Consider the following 23,040-nt stretch of genomic DNA (forward strand, 5'->3'; position numbering starts at 1 on the left):
ATGTAGTGCCACAAGAGGGTGTATAATCCTCTCAGGAGGGATGAACACACACACCACAGTTGGAAAAAGGGGAATTAAAAGTGTCCATTGATTCAGCGCAATATCATTTATTCATCTGAGTGGATGCAAAATTATGCTATAAAACTCAGTGGACAAATGTGTCCACTTTCACTGGTATGGACAGCCACACTGCACACACTGTTCTGAAACACAAACCCAGTGTACCAAGAACTTGAATGTGTTAGAAGAGCCAAATCGAACCCCAGACCTCAATCCAAGTGAGAATCTGTCAATACCTTAAAACTGCCAACTGTTTCCATCCAATTTGACAGCTTGACAGATTTTACCCAGAAGAACAAGCAGAAACCTCAGGATCAATACATGAAGAGCTGACAAGGATAAATCCTGGAAGATATTCAGCCATAATTGCAGCTAAAGGTGATTGTAGCAAGTATGAACCCAACTGGGTAAATACCTGTACAACCAAATAATGTCTTTTTTTGGTTTTGTTTGATTAACAGTAGTGACAAAACCCAAAATAGTACATATACTATGTACATCATAGTACAGTAAAACATCCTAATTAAAATCTTTCATAATATGCAGAATGTGGAAAAGTTCAAGGAGCAGGAGAATACATATAGTGCCTTGCATACACTATATGATATACAGTCTACATGCACAATATTATTATAAATCACTGCTTAGGTCAGGAACATTTGCACCAAGATCAGGACCCAGCCCAAAAACAGAGGCCTGTGGGTGTACCCTCCACAGTGTGGTGCAATTTTTAAAGATGAAGCATGTTGAACATTGCAGAATAAGTGCATTCAAGAGATGAACATTTGGATATACAGTGGTTCATTTTAATATTGTATTGAAAAATAAATTAAAGGAAAAAAAAAAAAAACTAAAAACAAGTGAAAGATTATAAACATTCCAGTGCTTGGTCAGCAAGAGTGGAATCAATGCTCAAGGCAAATTATTAATATATAAATAAAAGGAAAAATATAATGCATCCTTCTGACATATACACATCACGAAAGCATTCCTTTAAATTAACCACGCATCAGCCTACCACAAAACCGATGCTAACCGTTCCAGCTACAAAAAAAGGTATAGAAAACTTTAATTATACATTTATTTTCCATACACATGCCCTATTTGTGACAAGTTTTAAAAAAATCCGAACTGTACAGGATAGCGTACGCCAGCCGTCACCTTGTGGATGGATTTATCAAAGCATCTTTGTTCTATTATACAGCAGGGAGACAGCACATGGGCCTAAAGAAGCGACTGTGTACAGTAATTTCACTTGGCTACCGTCATTGGTACAGTTCATCCTTTTCCTCTATGATTTGATCTCACAATCTTTATAATACTGTGGAACATAAGACATGTCATACACCTTGAATAAAATGCAATGTTGTATTTATTTAAACAACAAGATTGACAAACAAAGAAATGTGCGATTAAAATCTATAGATAGCGCCCGATTTCTTTAGGATGCCTTCACATTATGAGTGTGGAACCTTTAAGTGCCTTGTGTTATTCAGTGGAAAAGTAAAATTACAGTAAAAAATGTGCCAGCCGGTCGGCACGTTCAACTACCCACCTCATTAGCAAGGTTGATGAGGGCACCTTTACTTGAACTACAAGGCCGATGTCAGCGTCTTCCACTCGTGGCAAAGCCACTAAATGCCAATGTCTCAAGTGCTCAAAGACCATCATACACACCACGAAGTGTGCACGAAGAATGGCGTAAACTTTGGCTCTATGATTGGTGCAGCGTCAGTTTTTCTGCAACTTGGCAACTTAAGCAAGCTTGGATGGAGTTCAGCCTAAAATAAACTGAATCACAAAGGCTGCAACACCTGAGCTGAGAAACGAAAAAGACGAAACAGACAGAATGCAGAATGGGGAATGATACAACGAATAAGGAATGAAAAGAATATGGAAAGGTCAGAAGTGAAATGTAAGCTGAGGGAATGATGGAATCTCACACACACACAAACATGACCAAACAAACAGCATATAAGAAGCATTTGATGCATTAACAAACATTAAAAAAAAAAAAAAAACCAACCCACTTCAGTCCTCCATTAGAGACAATGTCAGCATGATGGAATGAAAGACATCTCAATGATGAAAGTGCCATCCTGCATTCTACAAACGTACAGAACTGAGTACACGTAGCAGTTTGTTCTTAAACCCAACCCGGTGCGGCAGAGGCCACTCGCTCCTCAGGGCTGAGCAAGTCCGAAAAAGGAGTTTATGAAAGAATGCAGCAACTAGTTTTTCTTCTTCACATTGTTGTTTGAGGGCAGTCTGTTTCGCCGAGCGGGCAGGAGCGTGCTCAGCGTCACTTTGTTCCTTGCAACCTCAAAAAGCTTGCAAAACACCTGAAAGAAGGAGCGTGCGTTAGTCCGGGCACAGACATGAGGAATGGTAAAACAAGGCCAAGCGCAAGAGGCAAGCACTGCCAGCAGACAGCTCACCTTTCTCGGAGTCCTCTGTTCAGCGGAGTAAAAAGAAAAGTGAAGAAATTAGCAGGAGAAAAGGAAAATAAAGCAGTGCATCAAAGATCAGCAAAGGAAAAAAAAAAAAAAAAAAACAACCCCTCCATACCCAATATCTGATGGGCAGATGGGTGTCTAGTTCGATTTTATGCATTAGTTTATTTAAAAGGCCATTTTTTAAAAACAGACAGGCATCGACTTTAGAAATGCGTGTGCTGTATGAAGTTTATGAGAGTCTGGAGGCAGAATTAGAGAAGAATCAGCAAGTTTTCATGAACGTGTCCTCTCAGATCAGCCCTCCAAATATCATAAAAAGAGGAGGAGATCTTTGCCTGAATCAGCACTCCTACAAGAGGAGGCTTGATGAAAACAGAAAAAAAAAGAGGAAATATGAAAGGCAGGGTCAGACAATCTGCAAGATGTTTATTTTAAAGCAACTTGCTGATGCCACTCCTGGGGTTACGAGCATCACTGCAGGCACACGCCTTCCAGGTCACTGAGGTTCTTAAAAGAAATAGTGGCCAAAGTATTCAGACTAGTGTAGAATCCTTTAAATCAGTGAAGGTTTGGAACATATTTACCTTGAAATGATTCTCATATGAATATTATATTGATACTGACTCTTTAAAATATTAACAATGACCCAGCTCAAACTTTGGTAAGCGAAATATTTAGAGGGAAACATCATGAGCACAAAATAATGCTTGATGGCTTTTAATTAGCATTAATAAAGCTCGCTGGCCATGAGACTTTCTCTATTCACAGTGGTATCTGTGATGAAAATGTTTATAACTTTTGGTAATTGGCTAAAAAAAAAATAAAATAAAAGTCCATTCTTAAGAAAATAAATTAAAGTCAAGCTTCAGTTAATCTTTCATTATTGTTCCTCACTGCATCACAGATCTTTATAGAATTGAAGTCTTCTAGACTCCTAGTGGAAAACAAATCTATTGCATAGTCATTTTTCTTTTATTAGATAGAAAACTTTATGATCTGCTATACATTAGTCATGCTTGCCAGTAAAGTTTGTTGAAATATCTGAAATGAAAGTGACTGGGAAAACTTTATATATTACAACATTATAGATTTACTAAATATAAAAACATTTGGGTTTTGTAAATATGGGTCAGAGCCCATAAAAGAACCTCAACAAGCTGGATGGTGCATGCTAATGAACAAGAGGCATAGTGTGGAATGATTTTTCCTTCGTGTGTGAATGCAGGATTGGATTTCAGGGTCGCGAGAGAACAAAGGAAAGTAGAGTAACACACAAAGATAAACTGAAACAGAAGAAAGTTGCAGGTTGAGAATAACCCACCTGCACCCATAGAGTTTCTGCCACCTGGTCGATGACGCTGCCCACCTCGCGGAACTCCCCTGAGTATTTGACATAGGCCCAGGTGCACAGAGACACCAGAGCCACGCCCATGATCAGATTACACAGCGTTGCCACAGAGTTTACGCCCACAAAGCCTGTCACTAGCGATACCACATACATGGCAAACATGAGGGCAAAGAGTGTGGCTGGTGTGCGTGCTGCATAGAAAATGTTCTTTCCGTCATTGTGCTTGACAAAGTTGCCATAAGCTTCGTCCAGCTCGGCCTCCAGCTGCTCCTGGTAGCGGCGGCAGAACTCCTCGCCTCCCATCTTCTTGATGGTGCGGAACTGCCGTATGGAGCTTTGCTTCAGCTCCTCGTGATTGCGCTCCAAATCAGCTGGGGCGATGTAGGGCTTGTCTCCTCCACATACCTGCAGCACACAGCAAGTCCATACAGTCAAACTGAGCAATTTGCATCATGGAAGTTTTAATCATAATACCAGAAAAGTGCTAGGACATGACAGACACTTTGCTAGGACCTTCCAACAACCAAAATATCCAGTGAGAATTACTGCTGTGCTGACAGGAGAGAGAGTACAGCTAACATGCACGGTTATAGCTTTAGTCTTTAACTGTACACCTAAAGGAAGATGAAAAATGATCGGCATGCCTAATAAAGTGGCCAGGAGGTAGGGGTGTAATGATTAACTAGATTCAAACTCAAGATTCAGTAGATTCGCTCATTTTTCATCTAATCAGTTCATACAGTCACGATACAAGACTAATACAGGTTTCAGGAGCTATTGATAGAAATATTACATGTATTTTGTAATGACAACAAATCAAACCACTACAGGACTTCTCAGAAGTCCTTTTCTTCTATTAAGAACGTTATTTTAATCTTCTTTATAGCCATAAATGTATTTCATGGAAGTATTGTTGAGAAAATATTGTTTGTTGATAGACTGATTAAAATAAGCTCCAGTGCTGCTGTGTGACATCCACCTTAAAGGCACAATGTGACACACTTACCAACTTCATAGTACAGATGAGGAAAAACAATCAGGATTTGATATACATCTGTGTGTACGATGTGCCTGATCCTATCCAAATTAACGATGCGTTTTGTATGCTACTACATCTGGCTATGTCGTCTACTGTGCAGGAAGAATTAGAGATCATAATGAATGAACAATGAATGTAAAATGCCAATATTTTCCAAGGAGATTTTCAAAACAATTCTCTTGTGCCTACTGATCATCAGTTCAATTGAGGCTGTTTATTTACCTTTTCCATGCTTTTCATGTAAGCATCCTTTGCTCCTGTGACTGCTGCAAGATTGTTAGCTTCAGCTGTTGCCTACACAATAAATAATTAAATAAATAACGTATTAAATCCTCCTTATTTATGATTATATTAATACAAGTGACAGATCAGACAGTTGATTCGCTGTGCTGTAATGAACCCTACCTGTAACATGGACTTTGGGTGTGGTAGCTCTTCCCCTTGATATATTTTCATGTAAGCCTGGAGCCAGACAGTAGCGTTAAGACACAGAGCCAACTCTGATTCATTTAACAGATATACAAGTGCATTTTGGAAGAAAAAAAATGAAAAGCTCTTACTTTGAAATACTGTACAAGATCTCGACATGTCACTTTGGAACCACTAATTTCTTTCTCCACCAAGTTCTCTGGGGCCAACAGCAGTGGGATGAGCTCCTCGAGCTCCTTTTTAAAGTCAGAATCAATGTCTGTGTGTGGGAAGGTAGAGGAGGAGGACAAACATTTACAAGCTTAATATCAACCTTCCGAACCTTAAAAGTGCATTTATAATCACAAAACAATGTAGCTCAACTTCTCATTTTAATTAAGATAAACATGTAACAAAAAAAAAAAATATATAATCTGTAAAAAACAAATTCATAATTACTTTATTTTCATAAGGCAATACTGCTATCCAGCCTCTAGAGGGCAGATGACTCCTACCTCTCAATCTGCCATCAAAATGGGGATTAGTAGCCACTCTGAGGCCGGGGTGAGGAAGCAGGAAGCAGTTGATGTTAGAGAAGCAGGAGTGGATGTGTTTCCGGACATTCTGAAGCTCCTCGTGTTGGTTTTGTTTCACCTAAGAGAAAATACATAAGTTCAGGGCAACGTTGCCATTATGCATATTCAGTAATGTATAACTAATCGCTTCACTTGCATTAGCGTTTGCCCGAGATGCTTAAAGTAAGCTAATAATTCAGAAATTGTGTATGGAGCATAAAGTGACGCCATCGATTCATCCACAACTCTACATTAATCTCTGGCAATGATCACTCCGAATTAATAACTGTATAACCAAGTGAATAGATCAAAAGTGGCTTTCACAGTACACATGCAACCACTATATAAAAGGATAGCAGCTGGAGTAGATATTTTTTAGTCTGTTATCATACATTCCTTGTGTAAAGGACAGGGTGTCTTCTCCCTTCAAAGCTTATGTTTCTCAGATTACAAACACCGGTTTCGAATTGCAGCTTAATGTTGGTTAACAAGTAGGGCACAGAAGCTCCTCTTACCTGTAGTCTTTTCTCTAGAAACGTTTTTCCCCCTTCCAGACCATACTGGTGTTCGTATGGGTAACTCCAGTCTCGTATGAGAAACATTAGCGACTAGAATCCACAGAAAATGGTCATGTTAAGAAAAGCTCCATTATATTAAATAAAAAAAATAAATAAATAAGGAAGTATTAAAAAAAGATCTAGGCAGATCATGTGCAGTACAACATACCTGGAATGGTTTTAGGTAAATTTCCTCCATAGCAAGTCTTCCATACTCTGTGAAAAGCTACAAGAAGGAAAACAGTGATGAATAAGTGCACTCCTGGTCCTTTTATCCTTCGACAGACTGAAAGCAGGATTTACCTGCAGATGTTGAAGATCATCTTCTTGCACATTCTGAGATAAATTGTACACCTATAGATGGAACCACAATAAAGAAAACAGAAAGAATCTAAGGCTGGTTGTATGCGAACACAGTTACTGCTACAGTATTATAGTTTAACAAAACTGAAAGAGGAATGCTGTTAAAGATTGGACGCAATCAAGTGACATGAGGTACAGGGTGTTGTTCGTTAATAGAAGAAGAAGAAAAAAAATGCAGATTTATATTTGGATACTATTCAATGAAGAGAAAGTATAAACATATACATTTGCAAGAACACAATTAACATATTTCACTAAACAAATCAGAACAAAGGGCACACTATAGAGCAGAACAGGATATTCATTACAGTATAAAAGCAGATGAAAAAGTAGACCTGAACAGAGCTGGTCATGGTGCTGAGGGCGAAGAGGGTGGCACAGTCTTTGATGGTAGACTGGCTGTCGAAGGCTCCCTGCGTGTCCATGAGAAGCACAGCCACCTGCAGAGACACACATGGCCATGACTGAGTCAGCATGAAAGAGACTGCAGTTCGCCAAGACCTGTTGATCCCATCCTGAAAGCAGACCTCCTACCAACAGTCTTCAATCCAACTCCAAACCCTAACCTTCTTCTCTCAGCATGCAACACAAATGTAAATATGCATGTAGAAATCAAACCTTAACCCTTTTATTTATTGTACAAAGCTTTACTTTAGTACTGGTTTAGACAAAACAGTCAGTACAGAGATCACAAGAATATTACTAGCATTAAAAGGTTACAGACGTAAAAGTGACCATTTAAAAAGTACGCTATATTGCCAAAAGCGTGTGGAAAACTGATCGCACCCAGGTGCTTTTTGAATCTCTAATTCATGATTTGTTCTGCCTTTGCCATCATTCAGCCACAAGAGCAATAGTGAAGTCGAGAATTCTGTGGAGGACAATCGAAATCCTAACAATTAACAGATTCATCCACTTGTACACTGAACAATTCAGCATCCTCAAGGAAATATCAGTGTGAGCAAAGATGGTGAGGAAAATTAATAAATAAATTAATCTTAAATCACCACAGTAAAGCACATTAATCTTATTCAAGCTACAGACTACTTTAACCGACTAATTGCTCCTAAATCCAAACCAAGTTGGTGGGTTCTTAGTCTTGGAACTAGACTCTTTATAATTTTTTATTTGAATGCAATCAGTATTTCTATGGCCACACCATAAACAGCTACAGGGGTTGGACAATGAAACTGAAACACTGGCCAATTTAGTGTTGGAGGTTTCATGGCTAAATTTCACCAGCCTGGTGGCCAATCTTCATTGATTGCACATTCCACCAGTAAGAGCAGAGTGTGAAGGTTTAATTAGCAGAGTAACAGCACAGTTTTGCTTAAAATATTGCAATGCACACAACATTATGGGTGACAGAGTTCAAAAGAGGAATTGTTGGTGCGCGTCTCGCTGGCGCATCTGTGACTAAGACAGCAAGTCTTTGTGATGTATCAAGAGCCACGGTATCCAGGGTAATGTCAGCATACCACCAAGAAGGACGAACTACATCCAACAGGAGTAACTGTGGACGCAAGAGGAAGCTGTCTGAAAGGGATGTCCGGGTGCTAACCCGGATTGTATCCAAAAAACATAAAACCACAGCTGCCCAACTCACTGCAGAATTAAATGTGCACCTCAACTCTCCTGTTTCCACCAAAACTGTCCGTCGGGAGCTCCACAGGGTCAATGTACATGGCCGGGCTGCTATAGCCAAACCTTTGGTCACTCGTGCCAATGCCAAACATCGGTTTCAATGGTGCCAGCAGCGAAAATCTTGGGCTGTGGACAATATGAAACATGTATTGTTCTCTGATGAGTCCACCTTCACTGGTCTTTCCCACATCCGGGAGATTTACGGTGTGGAGAAGCCCCAAAGAAGCGTACCACCCAGACTGCTGCATGCCCAGAGTGAAGCATGGGGGTGGATCAGTGATGGTTTGGGCTGCAATATCATGGCATTCCCTTGGCCCAATACTTGTGCTAGATGGGCGCGTCACTGCCAAGGACTACCGAACCATTCTGGAGGACCATGTGCACCCAATGGTTCAAACATTGTATCCTGAAGGCGGTGTCGTGCATCAGGATGATAATGCACCAATACACACAGCAAGACTGGTGACAGAGTGATTTGATGAACATGAAAGTGAAGTTGAACATCTCCCATGGCCTGCACAGTCACCAGATCTAAATATTATTGAGCCACTTTGGGGTGTTTTGGAGGAGCGAGTCAGGAAACGTTTTCCTCCACCAGCATCACGTAGTGACCTGGCCACTATTCTGCAAGAAGAATGGCTCAAAATCACTCTGGCCACTGTGCAGGACTTGTATCTCTCATTCCCAAGACGAACTGATGCTGTACTGGCCGCAAAAGGAGGCCCTACACCATACTAATGAATTATTGTGGTCCAAAACCAGGCGTTTCAGTTTCATTGTCCAACCCCTGTACATCTTCAGAAAAGCTGTTTCAGAGACACCTAGTGCAACTGTGAGCCAACAAATCAGTATTGCCACTGAAAATGATTTGGCCTCAGATAATCAGTGAGGTTTATGAAGATCACCGTTATGCTAATAAATAGAAGAGATACTGAAATTTCAAACCAGTGTCACACATTTAGCAAGAAACCTGAACTTCCTTTCCATGTATCTAGTATATTTTTTGTTTGCTAACTTTGCCAGTTTTCTATTCTGAGAGACTTGAATACAAACGCAGGATGTACGCTTGCTTGAGTTTACAGGGTTTGAAAGTATTGTGTCGAGTGTTACCTTGGTCCCGTCCGGTTTCTCAACCACAAACACTTCACTCCAGGCCAGGATTCCTGTGGTCTCCCTCTCACATCCCCCCCGCCAGGTGAAGCCTGTCAGTGGTTCATCAGTTCCCCCAAGCCATGAGCCCAATTTCTGCAACAGGACACAAGCAATTAGAAAGTAATCTAAAGAAACAAAACATGATCGGTTGCAAAGAAAAACCCAAGTGTTACAGGATAAGCAGGTCAGACATTACAAAAGTAATAATCAAATAAAAGGATTAAAAAGTCAATTCAGAGTTACTAGTAATGGTTTAATGTTCTGGCCTTTTGTTGAAGTTCTCTATTGTTTTGTGCCTTTCATCAGGTTAAAACGATCAGTTATAATAAAACATTACTAAATAAATTTAAATAAGTTTATTGAGAAAAGGTCAAAAGGAAGTACTCGGATGTACCAGATAACTCAGACTGTGCACGTTTCTGGATATACTGTACAAATCACATCTATAGAGCATTTCAGTAAAGTAACAGAGTGTGTGTCGACACGTTTCAATTCACACTAACAGCATGGGTGCTTAAAAAAAAAAAAGCCTCTCAAGACACCTAACCTACAAAGTGTGAGGGTGAAGTATATCGTGCTAAAGGGCATGAGAAACACGGAGGAAAAAAAATAAACACAAATGTACAGACTTTGAATCTATGGATTATTGCAGAAATATTCAGTTAAAACTATTATGAGGCTAAGCTTGAGCTTTAGTCTTTTTCACAAAGCCTGATCCTTAAGTTTTAAATCTAGCCATTGTTTAGCATGGCATAATGATTTCTGCACTTAATACAAGATCTTTGCTCAGTTCATTTCTGTGAAATTGTGTGGTTTGACCTCCTGCTGCAACAAGATTATAGCACCACATTTGTTTGAAAATAAAGAAGGCTCTAAACAACAAGATCATCTCCAGCTTTGCAACCATCCAACTTTCTAACAACTATTTTCAACTCGGAAAAGGACAAAGCCTTTATTGATAACTGTCTAAAGAATGTAAGGTATTTGGAAAAAGTCAAATCTCCAGCAGGTGGATTAACCGTCATAATACAGAGGTTCCCTAATACAGGGGTTTCCTAAATTCTAAATAGGAAACACACAAGATCTTCTTTTGCTTTACAAGTTATCACTCTAAATATGAAAACTGATTATGAAATGTGTCAGAGTCATACTCATAGTACTGTGCAAAGGTTTAAAGCAGGTGTGAAAACATGCTGTAAAGTAAGAACACTTTCAGAAATAGAAGTGTTAATAGTTAACAGAAGAGAAATCTAAATCAAATCAATATTTGGTGTCATCACACTGACAGCAAAACAGCATCAGATCTTCTTGGTACACTTGCAGTGTTTTCACACACAGGAACTCGGGTAGCTTTTCCAAACATCTTAAACTAACCACAGATCTTTTATGGATGTATCCTGCCTCAAATCCTTCTGCCTCTTCATGTAATCCCAGACAAACTCCCTGATGTTGCGATAAAGGCTCTGTGGGGGCGAAACCATCACTTCCAGGACTGCTTGTTCTTCTCCAACCTGAAAGTAGTTTTTAAATGACATTGGCTATATGTCATTGTCCTGCTGCACAATAAATTTGGGGTCAATCAGACATCTCCCTGGTGGTAGTGCATGCTGAATAAGTATCTGTGTATATTTCTCAGCACTGTGGATACAGTTAATCCTGACCAGATCTCCAACTCCATTTGAAGAAATGCAACTTGCAAGGAACCTCCACCATGCTTCACTGTTGCCTGTAGACACTCATTATTGTACCACTTTCAGCCCTTCGGTGAACAAATTTTGACTCAGTCCAGGTCGCTTGCTGCCATTTTTCTGTATCCCAGTTTCTATGTTTTTGTGTACAGTTGAACAACTTTACTTCTTTTCAAGTCAGAGGTATGGCTTTTTGACCACAATTCTTCCATGATGTTTCCAGACAGTAGGTCTACCTGGGTCCCACTGGTCTCCACCAAAGTACAAACACTAACTTATTTCCCCCATTACAATTCGTCAATGTCTATTTTTAAAAACCTCAAATTTAGCCCAGCAAAAGGTCCGTTTTGTGTACCAGTCTTCCAGATTTTCTAGATTAGTAAACTATTCAATTTAGGAGTCAGATCTGTTGATTTCAGATGCAGCCCAGGACACAGCCCAGGACACAGCCAGAAGCTTCACGTTGGAAGCAAAAAGGTTTTAAAGCAAAATCTGTTTAATGTCGCTGTGCATGGAATGAAAGTGTCGCTCATATTGCTGCTGCTTCAGCACACAACTTATGCCTCATGAATTAACTGCAACAGAACACTTATTTTCTCAAATCTACATGCCTGTTATGTGACAGCAGAAAAACACCTCCCCCGACTTACAAAAGGTGGTCAAGAAATAAAAATTTCACACTTCCCACTGGTAAGCCAGTGCAAGGAATATTCGTTGGTGTTTTGTTCCAATCATTTAAGGTTACCATATGTTACTTACACATAATGTGTATTTATATAATGGTGTATAAAAATGTTAATGTTACAGGTGTGCTAAACTGTAAATCTAAATCTAAATAAATTAATAAATGAATAAATAATTAAAGCATTGTCAAGCCAGCGGTCAAAATTCATAACAGCCATTTAAAGTCGTTTGCACAAAACGTTTGGGATCCCCTGACAAATCTCATAAGCCCCTCTCTTGGGAAATGAACAATTTAACTGTATAAATCATCTGAACCATCTCTCACCTGGTTGTACATATATCGGAGCATAAAATCCAGCAGGAAGGACTTTCCCTTGCGGAAGGCTCCGGCGACCGACACCACCACCACATTGAGGTCTCGGATGTGCTCCTGAAGCAGGATGCGCTCCAGTGCCTGTTCATCCAGAGAAAACTGGTGTTCATCTTCATCTGCCACCACAATCTGAACAGGTCCGGCCACCTCCTCTTCTTCCAGCAGCTCCTCTGCCTCGTCTCCGCTCATCTTACGACACACGTCTTTTTCCAAACAGACACCTAACCGCCATGGACACAGACACATGCGCAGAGGGAGAGCGCGAGAGAGAGCGAGAGAAAACACAGTTAGAGAACAGCCCCCTGATACTCTAGCACACACCATGGAGATGTCTACCAGGGCTAATAGAAGCTTACATTTCACTTGCATTTGTAATTCAGATACTTTCCTGCAGGGAATACAAAAATAAGGTCATCAACCCAAATTAGTTTAACTTTAATATGTGCGCGGTTTAAAAGACTATTACACTGCTTACTCCATCACCAAACAAAAAAAAAAAAAAAAAAAAAAAAAAAAAAAAAAAATACAGTAGCAAATAAAGCCCATAAATTCTCTCTGTTTAGAGAAACGTGTTGCTTATGCATAAGGTATTTTAACTTGTATGGAGGTTAGAGAAAGGCCTAGTGTAGACAAAATTTTAGCTGTAATACACCTAAGGTTTCCATTCTGAAACAATTTGCAGACTTCTGTTTGCCATGACCATTGATAGCATTTATAACATACTCTCTGATTGGACATAAACTGGAATCCCCATGCCAATCCATCCGACTGTGCTGTATCTTTATACCCAAGAACGTCTACACAATTGCAAAATGTGTTACATTGACTAAATCCAAGACCACATTCAAAATGCATTTAATAACAATTTTATATTTCAAAGGAAAACAAAAAATGATAAACTTCTCCATAGATCATAGTCACACTGCCGGCCCTTCTCCCCGCTCCTCTACAGCTTTACATTGTTGTAACAGACGGGAATCTCTCTCACTCACAACTTGTTGGGTGTTGTCCAGCAAGCATCTCACCACACAATGCACACTCATCCACCATCTCCCTCTCTGCGTTAATGTCTGCTGCTCCCAATATCTCCACACTGAGAAAGGAGATCAAGTTCACTAGAATAAAACTGCTTCATCAAATTACATTACTGACAGCATGCTTTGCCATAACCAGAGCCACATGAAATAGATTCTGGGCTTAAACCGAAAGTGAACTGGACATTTTCTTGTTATTCCCTCATTTTTTTTTTTAGCTTACCATATACTCCGAACTAAAAAATGAATCCAGCTTTAATTACCACCACAAGTTTCAGCTTCCTCATACCCATTTTAATTGAGAAATAAAAACACATGGAAGTGTTGTGGCAAAATAATCAGTGACAGCGTTATGCTCATATATTTGAAAACAGCATTTCCTTAGAGATTTACACCCATCAGCCAAAGCATTATGATCACTGACAGGTGAAGTGAATAACACTGATTACCTCCTCATCATGGCACCTGTTAGTGGGTGGGATATATTAAGCAGCAAGTTTTGGCAGCATAAGGGGGACCAACACAATATTAGGCAGGTAGTCATAATGTTATGCCTGATTAATGTATACTAACGATACTGTTTTTTTGGGAATTTGCAGGGAACAAAAGCATGTCATATTAGAGAAATTACTTTCCTGCGATAGAAAATTTTAACTTGGCAGCTTAACTTGAACCCTTAAAAAGTTCAAGAGACTTCTTTCGGAAATGATCATCTCTTTACCGAAAACTTCACCATAACATTTTTTAAATACATTAATGTGGGGGAATCACCATGTACAAAAAAAAAAAAAAAAAAAAAAAAAAAAAAAAAAGCAGCTTTCAGCAAACATACAGACTGGCCAATAAGATGTAGGCCTGATGACCAATCTTCACTGATATTTTATTTCATATGTAAGAGCAGAGTGTGAAAGATGAATTAGCAGATCAATAGCACAGCTGTACATAAAACACTGCAATCCACACACCATAATGGGAGACATATCAGAGTTCAAAAGAGGACAATTTGTTGGTGAACGTCTCGCTGGTGTGTCTGTGACCAGGACAGCACGTCTTTGTAGTGAATCAAAAGCCGCGGTATCCAGGATAATGTTGGCATACCACCACGAAGGATGAACCACATCACACAGGAGTAATGGTCCATGCAAGAGGAAGCTGTCTGAAAGAGATGCCTGGGTACGAAGCTTTCTAAGATTGTATCCAAAAAAAAAAAACCCCATAAAACCACAGCTGCCCAGCTCACTGTAGAATTAAATGCTCATGTCGACCCTACCATTTCCACCAAAAACTGTTCATCAGGAGCTCCACAGAGTCAAAATTCATGGTTGGGATACTATAGCCAAAACTTCGCTTGTCCCAATGCCAAACATTGGTTTCAATGATGGCAACAGCAGAAATCTTGGGCTGTGGATGTTGTGAAACATGTATTGTTCTGACAAGTCCACCTTCACTGTCTGTCCTACAATCAGTAGTTACCGTTTGGAGAAGCCCCAAAGAAGCTTACCACCGAGGCAGAAAGAAGCACAGGGTGGATCAGAGATGGTTTGGGCTGCAATATCATGGCATTCCTATTCTAGTACTTAATGGCCACATCACCACACCATTCCAGATGCACCCAATGATTTAAACAATTGTAAACGGAAGGAGGTGCCGTGTACCAGGATGATGGTGCACAAACACACACAGCGGTCAGATGAACACAAAAGGGAAGTTGAACATTTCCCATGGCCTGCACAGTGACCAGATCTGGATATTACTGAGCCAGTATGGGATGTTTTGGAGAAATGAGTCTGGAACCACCAGCATCACATAGTGACCTGGTCACTGTTATGCAAGAGGAATTGCTCAAAATCCCTCTGGCCACTGTCAAGCCCAAGATGAACACAAAAGGAGGCCCGGTTCTTTAAAAGAAAGGGAGATGGAAAGAGATATAACCTTTGAAAGAATACAAAAAAAAGAAATAATTAATAAAGAAATACAATAAAGGTGCCATAAAACTATTTTGCTCCTAGACAGTACAGTACCAAGCAAAAACTACTCAATACTAAGCAAACTACGTTATGACGACGTCCTAAATACGTCAAGATCATACCCACTGCAACGCTGCTTTGAAATAAAAATAAATAAATAAATAAATATTCGCTTGTCCTCACAGTTACCTTTCAGCACGTTTGTGTTTATGTAGAGTAAAGAAAAGCCTGCTGAAATTTTGTTCCTAGTTGGCTGCATAACCATGATGAATGATTAACACTGAGCAAAAATCACCGTAATCATTTCAGCCATCACCTCCTCACCCTACAGTACAAAGTAGTAAAGCAACTACAAGATCAAAATCTAATAACACCACATGTTTACTTATGTAATATGATTACAGCTAAAATTATTGGAGCTGCTATTGAGCAATCATTAAGACCAAGCTGCTGTAGTGCTGCCTTGCCTGGGATGTGAAGCCTCATGTATTATTTAGGCTGTTTGCTGACGTAATCAAGTACAAGCAAACAGCAAGGGAGTGAAAAAGGCAAAGACGGGCAGAGCAGTGTGCAGTGTAAGAGCCTGAGCAGCTGTATGAGAGATGACCCAGTGCTGCTAATTCGCAAACTTGCCTCCAAATTTAGTGACTTTAAAAAAAAAAGTTTTGCAGCAAGGAGTTATTTTAGGATTTGTGAAATGTATTGGGTATTATGATCTTCAAAAATACCACATTTTTGTTGGGTCAAAACGTTCATGCCTGCCCAAACATGCATTTGATGAAGGCTTACACAACGAATGTAAATGTGTGCTCCACTGATCGCTGAATGTTGAGTTTGCTCTCTCAAGGTATGCTCCGTGTAAGTTATAGACTGCATGCTAAAAAACAATGCAGGAAAAAAAAAAAAGTAATATTTTAGAGATTGCCGAATGAGCTTGAGACTTCAGGGAGAGATTTCAGTACTGATGAGAAACCGCCTGCAAACAGAACCCTCATGTTTTCATAAACGGAAAAAGAAAAAAAAGAAAAAAAAAAGTAAAAAGGAGACATTAGTGGGTGGTTTTGGAGAGCTTTAGTGAGTTGGGTAGATCTTACAGTGAGAGGATGTTGCTCTTGTTACTGTAAGAGCTGTGTTTGCATGCTAACTTTAAACTGATGACATCAGTAATTTCTCATCTCACATCGCTTCTTATTTTCACTTTACTACAAACTGTAGTACCGTTGAGGCAAAACCCACAGATTTGACGAGACATCCGATCTACTAAAAATATATTATATAAAGTGTACTTGTGCAGTGCATCACTGTCTACTACAACATTTTCCTCTTTAGGATTTCTGGTGTCCACTTAACGAATCAAAGGCATAAACAGGCGCTCTACTGCTGCGGAGAAAAGCTACATTCACACAGGAAGCCACTTTATTGCTGCACCAGTCGTTGTACTAGCAGTCGAAGTCCTACTTCCGGTTGCCATAGAAATAACATTTATCAGTAGGTGGAGCTACGAGCAATATTCTAGTTTTCTTGCCGCTAAAAGGAAAAATTCTGGATGTGTCTGGGTGTACATATCACACACACCATATCGTACGAGTTGAAGGAGAAGCAGCTCTTTCCCAAAGATGACCACAAGAGCAGGGGTTCAAGCCCCCAGCCAAGCTGCCACTGTTGGGCCCTTGAGCAAGGCCTTTAACCCTCTCTGCTCTAGGGGCGCTGTATCATGGCTGACCCTGCGCTCTGACCTCCAAGGATGGGATATGCGAAGAAAGAATTTCACTGTGCTGTAATGTATGTGACAAAAAGGCTATTTCTTCTTCTTCGTTGGTAGTCGCTGTACATTTGCAATAAATTTGTCACGTCCCTGGACACACCCACATCTAGTCATCAATCATATCACCAGAAATGGATGATCTCAGGTTGCTTCGTCACTGCGAGCTACTGTATGTGTGAGCGCAGCATTAGGTTACAGGAAGGTCTCTCAAAAGAACACAAACCAGAATAATTATTATTTTTATGCATTCAGCTGATGATTACAACGATCCTATTCACACTGCATTAATCCAAGACACAACATAAGGAACTGATGGACTTGCTTTCCTCATGTTACTTTCGCTTCCAGATCAGATTAGTTTCTCTTTGGCCACATCAATAAAGCATTTTTTTTGACCGGCTTAAATGGTGGTGGACAGTCTAGATTTAGTGGCACAGAAACTATTCAAGCAGTCATCACAATTCCAGAGAAAGCCTTTCAGATGCATTTCATAGAAAAAGAAATGCTTCTAGAGAAAATGATAATGGAGTGATGGATGTTTTTAGAGGAACTGGTAGGTCATTAGAGTGGGGGGAGGGAAATCGATAGGAAAATGCCTGCAGAAAGATTAAAATAGACCATTTAGCTGTATCAGTTCTATAATGTCTAATACTTTGTATAGTCGTATATGATTTAAGGACACATTCCATATATCCTTCGGTGTCTTCCCTGTGTCTCAAGTGCAAATCCAATGAGGGTACATTGGCCCATTCATTTTGGCTCTGCCCAAAAATGTGTCAATTTTGGACTGAGGTTTTCTCCTTCTACTCAAAAGGCACTTAAGATTGATTTTCCTCATGACCCTCTTATTGCAATATTAGGTTGGTCCCCTTTCTTAGAGAAGTATAGTCTCAATCAGATCCAAACAGTTCTATATGGGATGACCATAGCAAAAAAAGAAAAAGAAAAAGAAAAAAAAAAAAAAAAAAGACAAATTTGATATGTATTGTTTTTTCCTTTTTTTGATTTGCTGGCATGGGGAATAGGGATTGTTCTTTAAAACGTGAAAACTCAAAATATTCAAAAAAAGAAAACAAAAGAAAATGCAGTGAAAAATAGTCATGCTAATTTAGTGATTATATTAATAAAAGAGGAAAAGAACTTGTTCTCATGTAAATTTGTAAATCGCCTAAAGACGAGAGTTTCATTACAGTGGATCAGTTTCTACCTCTAAGCATTATATTAAATATTTTAACAGGAGACCTTTGGGGAAAGTGGTTGAGGCATGACCCCAGAGTAAAAGCTGATAAATGAGCTGTTAAAGTGACGGCTATGTCATTTTAGCATAGCACATGAGATTATGCAGCTTGCAGCGTTTCATAAATTCATAACATTTACAGCATTTGGCAGACATTATCCAGATCTTACATTTACTTTTCCTTAATCCAGCTGAGCAATTGAGTGTTAAGGGCTTTGCTCCAGGGCCCAGCAGTGTCTGTGACTGGATTTGAACTCACATCCTTCTGACTGGTAGTTCAGCATTTTAACCACGGTGCTGATAATGTAATTATGGGAGATAGAAATCTAAAAGGCACTTACAAGGAACCAAACCCTCCCCATCCATCTGGGCATGAGAGCAGTCACAGAGGAAACATGCAAATATTTTATTACGTCATGCTGACTATATAGGGTTATACAGTATGGACTGTAAAAGAACCGTTAAACAGGTCCAGCAGATTTCATGTGAAAACAAATGCAACGTCAACTGCTCCTAAAAGTAAAAAGCCATTCCCAAAAGCCACAAGTAGGCACATGTTATTAGAAACTCTACAGGCTAATGCACTTAACTACAGCTTTTGAGAGATGTTCATTCTGATGACGACAGCACAGTCTCTGTGTGTGTGTGTGAGAGAAATTAGATTATTTCTCCAACACACACACACACACACACACTAAAGTGTGAGCATTAAGATCATTTAGCACAATCAAGGGTTAGAAAAAAAATACTGCTGTGCCCTCAATTTTGCTGTCAAGGTTGCACTTTGGTTTTGGCACGCATTGTGCTAATTGCTGTAGTATGTCCTTTAGGCAGAGGAAGCTGCCTAGATTGTGCGACACGTTGTAACAGACAGAAACCACTCACACAAATGCTATAACAAAGTAGCACAACAACTTCCATATACTATAGGGACTTAAAACTTTGCACAGCTTTTTTTGCTCCTGTGAATATGGGTTATTGATCTGCACTTTCATTTTTACTGAAATTGTAGTCATTCATTATTGTTACTCATTGTGGATCTAAGGGCATCAGCTCTGTACTATATTGCATAATTCACTGCAGTGGTGGACGTCCCACTGACTTGCATGCAGTGTAAAGTCCAGGTTACAGCTCAGCAGATCTGATCCAACTAGGTCACATATTAGCATGTGTAAAGGCCACCGTGATCTGACAGAAGGACCGATTTAAACCGAGGAGAGAATACAGGATCAGATCTGAGGAGGGAGGCAGGTCTGGGTCTGGTTCACAAACCACAACTGAAAGGAAAGTAAACTGTGGTCTAAGCATTTCTTCTGGCCTTCTGCACAGCTAGGATCTGCAACTTTTTCCATTGTGGCTAGTCTAGACAAGATTCAGCTCTACTAGGTTCATTTTAATAACATGTTTGAATAAACTACAAAAAGGTGTGCACATGTATTAGCTATCCTTTGTTGGACACACCAGAGGCCAAGGACCAAACTTCCATGAACATTTGTTCAGTACAGATCCAGGTGGACCTTTCATGCTACTTTCTACAAACCTAAGAAACATGTCTGTGACGTATTTTTGTTTTCCAGTGAATATCATTTTGTTTTCAGACAGTTATTTGTTGTTCATTCATTGCTCTTCAGTAACAGCCTTATCCTAGTCAGGGTCAATTCGGAGTCTAAACTGGGAACACGGTTGGATAACATGCCCACACATTCACAGACACACAACAAGGGGAAATTTAATGAAACCCATCCACCTACTGGGAAGTTTTTCCAAAGTTGGAATTTTCATGAAGTCTCTGTGAAGGACGTGTTTACTGTAGAAAAGAGAAATTACACTAGAAACAGCAGATAAAACCTGACTTACAGCTGGAAAGTCTCTCAAAGGTGGTGTTATATGAAACAAATCAACACCATCTGGCAAGAATTAAGAACTTCTCAAGCTGACAGTCATTCCTCCATCTCAGAGAGGTTTTCCTTGCCAATGTCACCTCAGGCTTGCAACTTTCGAATTTTTCTCCATTTCTATACTTCTGTAAAGCTTCTTTGAGATGACGTACATTGTTAAAAGCACTATACGAATCAATTGAATTAAAAATTAACAAATACAAACCATTTTCGCTCCTCAAAAATCAAGCCTGCTGTTTGAAGCGAACTGCATGCACTTTCATTACAGCTCCTCTGTCCACAGACATGACACACATTTCAGAGAGGTGACAAGAACTAAATTAAAAGCTTTTATTCTGAAGTTATTAAAGCAGAAAATATGGCAAAGGGGTGCATTAATACAGCCTTACAGTCTGGCAGGCTTCGTGAGGTGAACTGTAGGTCAAGATTAACTCAATAAATCCGCGAAATGCTAAACAAAACATTAAGCAGCAAGTGCCACAGGAAATGAATACAAACACACCCTCATAAGCTTTCAACAACAAAAACCAGAACATAGGGTTTAAAAAAAACCGCAACCATAAAAAGAGAGAATCAGATAACCTGCTAAACAAACTGTTTAGCTACTCTTGCTCTTCAGAAATGTAAAATGTGCAGTTTTTCCTCGCCAGTAAAAACCATGAAGATTTTAACCTTTCACCGAGCTCCACTGTGGTTTATTACAGACAGCATCACGAGTGCAAAGCCCAGTAAACACCTGTACATTACCTGTGATTACACTCCTCACATCAAATCTGTCAACATTACTCTCTTGTTTGATGTTTAATCGATTAAAAAAAAAAAAACCATGATCGTGATTAACATCCAGCGATTTTCCTAACGTCAGCCAACGCATCGTGTTTAATGGGAGTTAAACAGGCTGCAAGTTAGCTCACTGAGAAATGTAAACATGAGATGCTGAAAGTCAAAACCGCCTGCTGTTACCTGCTGCAGCGTTCACCGGACTGCTGTGGGGTCTCAGAAGGACTCAGACTAGTCCAGTATACAGGAAAACAGTAAACATTACACTGACATTAAACTGGAAGATGTTGATCAAAGCTCTATCAGAGTCTGCAAATTAATACGGAATACTGCCCGCTATCTAACCCCGGGGGTTATGCTAAGCTAAAGCATCTTTCTATGAATCAAGCATATTCTCCATTAGGCTAAAATAAATGTGAGAGAGCAGAGTAGAGAGAGCAGAGTAAAGAGAGACAGTACAGTGTGTGGTCGAATAAATCAGGACAACTGGGGAACACTGGCCTAAAGTAATCGGGGACGCTAGCAAAAGCTTGACGCTAGCTTTATCCTAGCATTAGCATTAGCAGGTGTTATCAACCAGCCAGTCAGTCCCCAGTGAACTGATGACGAACGGATTTTTCACGCCCGCCTACAAAATTCGCACCTGCTCCCTTTACATTCAAAACAAGCTATTTATCCGTCTTCATTTTAATTTCATCTCCGTTGCAAAAGTTACCTTTGCGATTCAGCCCGGAATGATTCTGAAGCTTCTGCCTGGTCTCCGCCTCCGCCATCTTTGACCCCCCAGTTCAAAATAATCGCACTCGTCTGACGTCAGCACAGCTCCGACTCCCCGCGCGCCTCTTATCCGAATGCGTACGGCTCGTGCACGGGGACACGTGCTCGCCGCGCCAACACGCAGCTTAAAATAGGGTCAGCCAAACGTCACTGTCAGTGGCAACCGAATTAACGCGGCAATATTGTTTCTAAACAATGATATATTCACTATAGTAAATGAGTAAAATGTTACAGCCAACTGCGTTTTATTTTACATCGTTTTTGTGCTTTTAAATCTGATCATGTAAACAGCTTGTCTCCCCCTATTCCAGTAGGTAGTGGAATAATCCGTTCCCATAGGAAGTGCCAATCGAAATGCAGTGAATATGAACGTAATTCAAATGTGGCTGTCGAATGTTAGCATGAAGCTAGCTAGACGACAGATAGCTATCTAATTTTAGACAGACAAATTCATAAACACTACATTTATATGTCTTTATCTTACCTTATTGTTACATTATAGTTTTTACTCAGATATCACAGTGATCGTATTTACACTGTTATCATAGCTGTGTCTACTGAAAAGGCAAAACTTCATTAGTGACTATTAGATATTACATTACACATATTGTATAAGTAATTCATAATAAACAGGAACCTTTTTAACTATTGAGAGAAAACACCACCAACAAAGGGGTTTTAATATAGGGTGCTTGTCATGATGAAGAAACCTTGAAAGAACCCAAACTTTAAATGGAGCTCATCCTATTCTGGGTGATGCTGAATAGTGGGATTAAAATGATTTCTCATTCATTTATTGTCTCATTCATTATCCGGAGCCGGGTCGCGGGGGCAGTCTAAGCAGGGATGCCCAGGCTTCCCTCTCCCTAGACACTTCCTCCAACTCTTCCAGGGGAATTCCAAGGTCAGCCAAGAGACATAGTCCCTCCAGCATGTCCTGGGTCTTCCCCGGGGTCTCTTCCTGGTGGGGCATGCCTGGAACACCTCCCCTGGGAGACGTCCAGGAGGCATCCGAAACAGGTGTCCAAGCCACCTTTCGATGTAGAGGAGCCGCAGCTATACTCTGAGCTCCTCCCGGGTGACAGAGCTCCTTACCCTTTCTCTTTTACTTTAATATCATAATCAGACAAACAGTAAGTGTGTTGCAGTAAAGGCTGTGAATACGAGTCCTTGGATGAGCACAGGACAGTCTTTATCACTAAAGCAGAAGTTCTCAGGTACAAGTCTAGAGTATC

The 23,040-nt window shown here is 40.0% G+C and overlaps 1 protein-coding gene across 3 annotated transcripts; it reads right to left on the bottom strand.

Moving 5' to 3' along the window:
* Positions 1-844: 844 nt before the first annotated feature.
* On the bottom strand, positions 845-21,900 carry LOC131347705 (atlastin-2-like). 3 transcript variants are annotated; one of them, XM_058382045.1, is made up of 14 exons: positions 21,744-21,900; positions 12,300-12,568; positions 9,561-9,695; positions 7,142-7,246; positions 6,747-6,797; positions 6,613-6,669; positions 6,402-6,494; positions 5,827-5,965; positions 5,464-5,591; positions 5,309-5,365; positions 5,126-5,197; positions 3,838-4,269; positions 2,499-2,513; positions 845-2,402 (listed from the first exon to the last, which is right to left on the bottom strand). In XM_058382045.1, the coding sequence occupies exons 1-14, from the start codon at positions 21,799-21,801 to the stop codon at positions 2,292-2,294; spliced, it is 1,722 nt and encodes a 573-aa protein (XP_058238028.1). In that variant the 5' UTR covers positions 21,802-21,900; the 3' UTR covers positions 845-2,291. The 3 variants fall into 3 exon arrangements, with proteins under 3 accessions (XP_058238028.1, XP_058238030.1, XP_058238031.1); XM_058382047.1 differs by lacking the exon at positions 21,744-21,900 and adding an exon at positions 13,340-13,417; XM_058382048.1 differs by lacking the exon at positions 2,499-2,513.
* Between the last annotated feature and the right edge of the window lie 1,140 nt (positions 21,901-23,040).

This window comes from Hemibagrus wyckioides, linkage group LG27, assembly GCF_019097595.1.
Source record: "Hemibagrus wyckioides isolate EC202008001 linkage group LG27, SWU_Hwy_1.0, whole genome shotgun sequence".
Lineage (NCBI taxonomy): Eukaryota > Metazoa > Chordata > Actinopteri > Siluriformes > Bagridae > Hemibagrus > Hemibagrus wyckioides.

Coding starts and splice junctions, on each gene's coding strand:
- LOC131347705 (XM_058382045.1), bottom strand. CDS start 21,801: ATGGCGGAGGCGGAGACCAGGCAGAAGCTTCAGAATCATTCCGGGCTG. Junction 12,569..21,743: donor TTCCGGGCTGAATCGCAAAG/GTAACTTTTGCA, acceptor CATGGCGGTTAG/GTGTCTGTTTGGAAAAAGAC. Junction 5,366..5,463: donor ATCTTGTACAGTATTTCAAA/GTAAGAGCTTTT, acceptor GTCTGGCTCCAG/GCTTACATGAAAATATATCA.